Below are 8,829 nucleotides of genomic sequence, written 5' to 3' on the forward strand. Positions count from 1 at the left end.
TGACAGCAGGTCAATAGGGTGAAACACACCCACTTTCCACTTTCATTCTTGATCTCACACACACTCCCTCACACACATTGTGAACCCCCCCACATAATCTGGAGAGCACATGCAAATATGTCTGATTGATTATGGTAATTGGCCTCTATTCAGTGAAAAGACAACCGCAGAGGAAACAGAAAGTCTCTTTAATAGATCTCAATGCCATAGTTGACAGACAACTCCACAGTTAATAGTGACATTAACTGTATTCAGCTTTGCTGCAATATATCAATGTTTGTATCAATGCTTCGTTTTCAAATATAGAATCCAAACAGTGAGCAATTTTTGCTTTTCTGTATACTTTAACTCAATACTTAAAATAACCAAAAAATTTGACAAAATCAATTAAATTCAATTCAATTCAGTTTATTTTGTATAGCCCCGAATCACAAATTACAAATTTGCCTCAGAGGGCTTTACAATCTGTGCACAGAATTCATTAATTTTAACATTGTCCTGTCTATTTATTTTCAGAGAGAAACTCTGTGAGAAAATCTGTTAGAAATCCAGATAAAGTATTTCAAAGGCAGCAACACTCCCCAAACATCTTCAAAGAGATACATCTTGAAAACTCTTTTTTTTTCTCTCATTCAAAGTGCATTTGACTGAAAGTGGTCGCTGGTTTTTAAAAACCTCAACTGAGATAACCTTATCATTAACCTTAAGGTGAATGCAAAAGGCTATCTCTTCTTCCCATTGTGTCAATCTCAAAACACTGCTGGTGAGCTACCAAGGAGGACACAGAACTTCTTCCTTAGGCCTTTTGTTAGTGTTTGATGATAATGAGAGCCCAAATAAGTTGCAGGAATTTCTGAAGTTTTTGACCGGCGTTTCACGGGAAAGTAAGCTGATATCAGTGGGGAAGACATTATTACTCAGATCCTTTACTTAAAAAAAAGTAACACATAATAAAAATATTACAAAGTAAAGATCATGCATGCAACATTTTACCTAATTATAAAAAGGGAATTATGTTATGGCATTTGTAAAAAAAAATTGTAAAAATTAAATCAGCAAAGTAAGTTGGCAAATAGATAGATTGGATTTAAAAGTATAATATCCCCACATGTAGTAGAGAAGTATAAAGCAGCAGTAAATGCAATTACTCAAGCAAACTACAAGTACCTCAAAAAACACATAAGTAAATGTATTAGTTTCACTACTGACTGATGGGGAAATCTACCTAAAACACCCTACAGTTTGACTAAGGGAGGGGTTTTCCAACAACTTATGTGCTGTTTACTTTTGTTAAAGTGAAGTACAACAGATATGCATTGAGACTTAAAATAAATACAAATATTTGAGAGCATAGTTTTAATATACAAGTCAAAGTCTTGACAAACATCTGGCCCCTTCGACGACCCTTGACTCGGAGCAGTCCGAGGTGCTTTTTGTCCCTTTGAGCGCACGGTAGAAACAGGAAGTACAAGAGAAAGCTACAGCAAAACAAAAACAAATTGATGCAAAACCATCTAAAAAAACACACTGTGTCTCGAAATGGACAGTCAAAACCCAAAGTCAACGAGTAATGATTCAAGCTGCGTATTTTTTAATACAGACTCAGAAGACTATAAATGCGTAAGTAGCTAACATAACAGTAAACTCAGTATTAGCTTTTATTAGCTAACGTTTATTAGCTAGTCTGCTACATAACGTGTCACTGTGAGCTTTCTGAGCGTTTAGTAATGTTGTGTTCGTAGCTATTGGTTTAATGATAGATTAGTGGAGCTGTAACGGTACAACTGAGCTGTCAGTCATTTAAGATGCTAACTAGCCGCATTAATTGGCCTGTTGAATGTCACCGATGCAGCGCAACTAATTAAAACAGTCTGCAAAACTAGCTTAATGGCGCACTGTGCTAATGGGGAGCCAGCAGCACATGCTAACTGAAGCTAACTGAAGCTAACCCAACTGAGCATTACCAGCATGACTTTAAGTCTTTTCACGTAAGGGTAACGTTGTTTCACAAGAGTCTGTTGTGGCTAATATGATTCAAGACAAGGGTCGTTTCTGATCTAGAAATAATAATAATAATAATAATAATAATAAAGGGAGCCTGTTTCGTCGGTTAGCTGGATGTGAACGAGAGCAGTACAACAACAAAAGCACAATAACACCAGTAGTAGAAAGGAACTCAATATATATATATATATATATATATATATATATATATATACAGTACCAGTCAAAAGTTTGGACACACCTTCTCATTCAACTACTTTGAAGAATAGAAATATAAAACATATTCTGGTTTGTTGAGCATTTGTTTGTTTACCACATAATTCCATATGTACATTTTTTATTTGTATTCTTATTTTTTATTTTATTCTATTTTTATTTTTATTTTATTGTATAATATGTGTATTTATTATCTGTTTCTGTGTAGTTGAGCTGCTGCAACACTTGAATTTCCCCCATGGGGATCAATAAAGGAATAGAATGTGTTCCTTCATAGTTTGGATGTCTTCAATATTAATCTACAATGTAGAAATAAATAAAAATAAATAAAAACCATTGAATGAGAAGGTGTGTCCAAACTTTTGACTGGTACTGTACATGTTTTTTTTCTTTAATGAATTGCTTGTACTTTACTTGAATATTTACATTTACTGTGTGCAAGTTTATACCCTTGCTTCAATTCAAATCTTAGGGAAATGTACTTTTTACTCCACTATGTTTAGTTTACCTAATACTACTATTTAAATATACTTACTAACTGCTTTGCAGATCAAGATTTTACAAACAAAATCCGTGATCATAAAATTCATGTTTATAGCTTAAACCTCCCAGCAGTATGTAAAGCAGTTATTATGTTCCCTGCCTAATTCAACATTCAGGTATAGCTAACTTGTTAATGCATCAACAATGATGATCCAGTAACATCATAATAGAACATATGGACGGAGACCGATTATTACTTTACTTTTGGTTCTTTAGGTATATTGTTTGGCTTGTACTTCTATACTTTTCTTAAAGTAAAAATCTGGATGCAGTACTTGTATTATAGTGTGATATTGCTTCAATGTTCCACCACTGTAGAAGGCAGGCCAATTCAGTGACCTGGATATTAATACTAACTATATCATATATGTTTTAATATATATTTCAAGCACTTGTACTGTTGCACTGATGACGTCTAGCTAAGTTTGAATGCACATATTGTAAGTTGCGTTGGACAAAAATGTGCAAAATTAATATATTGTAGTGGTTTGTTATGTTGTATTTCATAGCATTTCACTGTAAGTTGTTCCTGTAGTACTGGAACAATGTACGTCATACTGCAGTTCAATACAACAACAGCAGTCATAGACCAGAATCTACCCCTCTCTGGCAAAGTATCAAGCACCAAAATTGCACATAATGACCTTTACAAACATGCTTTCAAATTAGATTGCATTGAATTCATATCCGGTTGTGGCTTTGAGTCCACACCCTGACGATTTGTATAAGGGATGACAATAAACCTGTCTTTAAAAAAAAAATTCTTCAGAATAACCGTTAGGAAATACCTGGCTTGGATCAGTTATAGCCGTTGCTGAATCAAGGCTGGCATACAGGCAAGATTAGTTAAAGAAACCGTCGTTGCTACTGGTGCAGTGAACGTAAGAATGAGGCACATATGCCGTCTTCCCTTGAGCCCAAATCTCACCTAATGACAAACAATCGCTTACGGTGTCCCGAACACTGTCTTACTAACAGAGAGCACACAGTGATCAAACCAACTATACCAGGTTGAGTTTGGTGTTACAATCCAAATGAGAACAAGCTTTCTATTCATTGATCCATTTATTACCCATAATTCTTCCATCCTATTCACTTCTCATGTGTTCTTGAGGTCAGTTTTGTTCTTACATCATCATCAGTTGAACAACAGATTTAAGTAATGATTCAGTGTTTTATTTTTCCTGCGATCGGGGAGTATAACATGTTCATAAACCTGGTCTGTCCTAGATTAATACTATTTAGACCTACTTGTGCTTCTTGGGATTTAATCCAGATAAATTTGTTATTTTTCTTTTTTTTAAATTATTATTTATCTGTTATTTATCCAGCACATTGCACTGCACCTTTACTGCTTCTTTTGCACTTCTGGTTAGATGCTAAAACTGCATTTCGTTGTACTTGTACTTGTATTTCGTTGTACTAGTACTTGTACTGTGCAATGACAAAGTTGAATCTAATCTAATCTAATAAATCAAACAGAAAATGAAACTGCAATATTTTGATAATTGACTTGTCATTGAAGTATGTTTTCAAGCTTTGGTGCTTTTGTTTGACTTTATGATAATAATCTTTAGGTTTTGACGGTCAAAAGCCAATTATTTTATTCCACCGCATAGGGGATTTGGAAATTGTCACTTAATGTCATTTTCGGAAATAATATTTGACTTTTTACGGTATGAAGTAGGGATGAAAATCTGTATTTGTAAACTATGATGCAGATATTTGTGTGACTTGCATATCATAAGGAGGGAAATCCATAAAGAGAAAAAAATCTGTTGTCTATCGTATGTTATGGTAAAAACAAATTATAATAAACAACTTGAACTCCACTTCCTAAATGAAATAAAACCACAAAGTCACATTTCCTGGCTTTTTTGAATAGAAATCCTTGTTTTCTATGTAGGGCAACATGTGTTTGTTGTGACTCCTCTGATGAAACAGGTGTATGACATTGTGTGCAGAAGGCGACAGCAGTCGTATTGCCCAACATGTCCCGCTCTGTTTTGCATGCAAGACTTCTACCGTGCCCCTTCATTTTCATTCCTCTCATTCCTTCATTCTTTTTCTTTCCTCTCATCTTTCTCTCTGAGTTGCTCTCATATCAGCTTCAGCTTAAAATGTTGCTTTGCACAATAGTGTCAGGATCTAGTTGACACTGGCCCTCAGTGTTTTAGAGCCTGTCAAAACATATGTGGAGGTGACATTCATAAACGCTTCAGGTGTCTCTAGAACCTAGAATGTACGCAAACTACATTTTATTATACTTCCTTGTGTTGCACACATTCTTGCACACAAGGACACAAAAAGGCATGCTGGAACAAACAGCAGTCTTGTCAACAGTCATTTCTAAGCCTATGATTAGAATAATAGCAGCACTGTATTGGTGTTGCACTTCTCAGAAAGTTTGCACAATGCTTTACTTAGAGAAAAATATTGGACAGAGACAGCATATTACAGCTATAAACTAAAGTGCGATGTTTTTTTTTTATTATTCATAGATGTGAGCCATTTACTGCACATTAGTAAGAAATTGTTTCTGATTTACAGGTGGTGATTTTAAGAGTAAAACGAGCCACGGGAACCTTCTCCTTAGTAGGATGGTAAATATTTCCTTAAAACTTTTCTCTTGAATTCCTTGACTTTTATTTCACACCAGATGGTTTAACTGTTCATGGCTTGAAGGACCCACTGATATAAAAATATTTATAATAGGTAATGATATTTGAGAGGTGGAAGAGTTAATTATAATGGTAAAGGTTCCCTGTAGAGTTTTAGAGCTCTAGTACGTAAAAAATCGGCTTTGCAAATGTTTTGTTGGGGAAGAAAGTGCCCTTGACATGTTTGTTAGACCTCCAGGGCCGAATGTAAACTGTAAACTTTAGTTTGTTTACAAGAAAACTGCCCTGGGCACCTTTTAACCTGTACAAACTCTTTTTACCCTTTAGGCTTCGCCTGTCGTAGATGCTGTCTTGTGGAGCTGTTTGTTGAGCCTGTGTCCAAGATGTGTTGATTCAACTCTGTTCATTTGAGAAGTTGTGCTCTGCGGGGTTGTTGGTTATGGAGGTCATGTCCAGTGAAGGAAAAGCAAATTAAGTCTCTACTGTTTATGAAAAGTGGTAGAAGTGCTAAATGTTCATGTCACATATTGCTTTCTAATAAAGCTAAATGATTCATCTAAAAGTTTGTGACAGCCAGGCCCATGGCTAAAGACATATCAGTTTAATTAAAAAACACTTTTTTAGAAACAAACGAGGCAAATTAATATGTTGGGACATTACTCTATGTTGAGACTTATAATTTCAAAGAAGTCATGGTTTTCCTATTTGTTTCAATAGTTGATTGTGATTTTGGAGGTCGCATCTAGTGGAATTTACAAAAATTGCATCTTATCATTTCGCTGTGGTGGTTTGCGTTTTTCACTCCTTCAAATGCTGAACAGGTCTTTGGCAGGGTTTCTGCAGGTTTCATTAGTTTCGGTCTAAAGAGGCGTGGCCTTTATGGCCAGTTATTGTACAAATAAGCTGAAGAATATCAGCAGTGTGAGTAGAATGTTACAATAGAGTTGTTATGATGTATTTATGTGCAATAAGACAGTATGTCGCCGTAAGAACAAAACAAATGACATGTCCCCTTCAAGTTGTTGACCTTGTATTTAGCAAGAAACATCACACATTGTTGTCTTTCTTCTCTCTCCACAGCATTTTCATGCTCTTTGTGATCTGGCTGCTTCGCAGGTATCACTCTCTGGCTCAGGTAAATTTGCACCACATTGTACAGTATGTTTTGACGCTTTCTCTCTCTCTCCCCCCCCACCACCACCACCATATCTGTTTGCTTCATTGCCACCGGAAATATGTTCAATTAGCCACGCAAATCTTTGCATAATTGAACCCAATTAAAATTGCACAGACGAATCAATTGTGGAGTTAATTGACTGATGGTGGTTCTGTGATAATGACGGCTGTCTTTTTTCCCCCTCTCCAAATGAGGATGTTTGCCTTATACTTGAGGTCTGACGATGCACTGAATAATATTAGTTAGATGCACCCTTTTTCTCCCACGTTGATATGTTTAAGTTAATCCCAATTTCCGATGTCTGAAGCAGATCCGTGTCAGTTCACAGGGTTTTGTGTGAGCGTGCAGCCCGCGCAATGTTTTGGAAGCCGGTCCGGCAGGTCTGTCAGGTTCAGCAGCGCACAACGTTATCCTCCTAATCTGAAGTAAATGACAGCTTAACGTGGGGCTCTGATGGATCCTATTACCTCTGGACCAGGTCACACAGAGTGGCTTCACCTCCTCCTGCTCCTCCCCCTCCAACGCTCCTCTCGCATTGCATAAACCCTCGCCTTACCTCCATCCCCTCACAAAGGTTATCCGTCAGTCAATGGTCTTTAATGCTCTCTCTTTAGGGCTTCTTCCGTCTCCTCCTCCGTCTCCTCCTTCTCTGTAGCCTTGGCAGGGTCATTGCTGGACAAATTAATAAAGGGCTGTGTGTGTGTGTGTGTGTGTGTGTGTGTGTGTGTGTGTGTGTGTGTGTGTGTGTGTGTGTGTGTGTGTGTGTGTGTGTGTGTGTGTGTGTGTGTGTGTGTGTGTGTGTGTGTGTGTGTGTGTGTGTGAGAGAGAGAGAATGTGCGTGTGCGTCCTATTACAGCCACAGTTTGTATCCACCTCTGCAGGCGAAAGTCAGCATAAGACTGTCAACTGGCATGCATCACAACTACCCTCTTAAGATTCTGCAGCACACAGATTATTGGTTTATTCCATATGAAATAGAATGCATTCGCTTTATATAGAAGGATTTAAGGAGCCTTTCCCCTCCACCCGCTGATATTTTCTCGGAGTTGTCACGGGGGACGCCGCGCGCCAAGCCGTCAGCCACATCAGTGATCATTTGATCCATAAATTGCCCTTTCTCTCTACGTGCATATTAATGCGCCGGCATATTAAGTACGGGTGTTTTGTTGTTCATGGAGAGCCTCCTTTGAACGTCTTCCTCTCATTTTCACCGAACAGAAGATGATTCTCTGCCTGACTGTAGCTGCCTTCTTCGACAGCGTAGCATATGTCATGGTGAGTTACTGGAGTCTGTTTCACTAAACACCCACATGGCAGACGCTTTTTTTTATTTTTTATTTCTTTGGTCGTTTGTGAAAACATTTTCTGTGCTGTTCTTTCTTCCTTCCCCAGGGGGATTCACATCCAGAAGGATCTATGTGTGACTTCCAGGCCTGCTGGCTAACTTACTTTGGTAAGACAAAACTAAGGCTACGTCCACGCTACTACGTTTCCATTTTAAAACGCATACTTGCTACGTTTACACTGAGCTTCCACACTACTCTGGAGTTTTGGAGCATCGAAAACGAAGGACTTTAGAAACTCTATCGAAGCCGCTGTATGTGCGAAAACACCGAGGTTACCTCGTAGTGTGTACAGGCGTAGCCGCATAAGGTTTAAAACAATGACGTAAACACCCGCATTCCCTAATTGATTGGGTCCTAGCAGTCACGACGTGTCCTTCCCTGATTCATCCCTCCCCTATCACATGAGCCTTTTCAGGAAGAAGATAAGATAAAATAAGATAATCCTTTATTAGTCCTGCAGCGGGGAAATAAAAAAGAAGACAAACAACCTCAGCCTTGATTACAGTTCGATAACCAGGTTAATTCAACACGAATAACGGATTACAGGCGTTGCTGACCTTGTCTCAACCAGCAGCTGTTGTGCAAATATTTTGACCCATAATCTAGTAAACTTTGATTTGTAAGTGTTCATTTTAAATTAAATTTGATGTGTGTGGGTGAGAGAGGGATAGAGCAAGACCTGCAGCGTTGTAACTAAGATTAAAAAGTAAAACTTCTCAAGCTTTCCACTTTGTTTTTGTATATAGAGGAATATTTTAGATGAAGATCTTAACCAAGCAGCCAATCTACTTCCTGTTTACACCGGCACCCTCATGCCCAGTATACGTGAATAGTCATGTGATATTCGTTTTCAGGCCTGCTTTTATGGACAGAAATCATTTCGGCAACGATGATGAAACGCCTGTTTGGACCGAGATCATTT

General features: G+C 37.8%; 1 protein-coding gene across 2 annotated transcripts in view; it reads left to right on the forward strand.

Annotated features, from left to right (window-relative positions):
* The first annotated feature begins 1,465 nt into the window (after positions 1-1,465).
* The window catches only part of si:dkey-100n23.5 (cyclic AMP receptor-like protein A), a 53,133-nt gene continuing 45,769 nt past the window's right edge, over positions 1,466-8,829 (forward strand). Inside the window, exons 1-5 of one of the 2 annotated variants that reach the window (XM_054615948.1) lie at positions 1,466-1,620; positions 5,314-5,366; positions 6,465-6,519; positions 7,780-7,836; positions 7,954-8,014. In XM_054615948.1, coding sequence (XP_054471923.1) covers positions 1,540-1,620; positions 5,314-5,366; positions 6,465-6,519; positions 7,780-7,836; positions 7,954-8,014 — 307 coding nt within the window. In that variant the 5' untranslated portion in view covers positions 1,466-1,539. The remainder of the gene's footprint in view (positions 1,621-5,313; positions 5,367-6,464; positions 6,520-7,779; positions 7,837-7,953; positions 8,015-8,829) is intronic. The other variant, XM_054615949.1, reaches the window with a different exon arrangement.

Source organism: Anoplopoma fimbria, chromosome 16, assembly GCF_027596085.1.
Source record: "Anoplopoma fimbria isolate UVic2021 breed Golden Eagle Sablefish chromosome 16, Afim_UVic_2022, whole genome shotgun sequence".
Lineage (NCBI taxonomy): Eukaryota > Metazoa > Chordata > Actinopteri > Perciformes > Anoplopomatidae > Anoplopoma > Anoplopoma fimbria.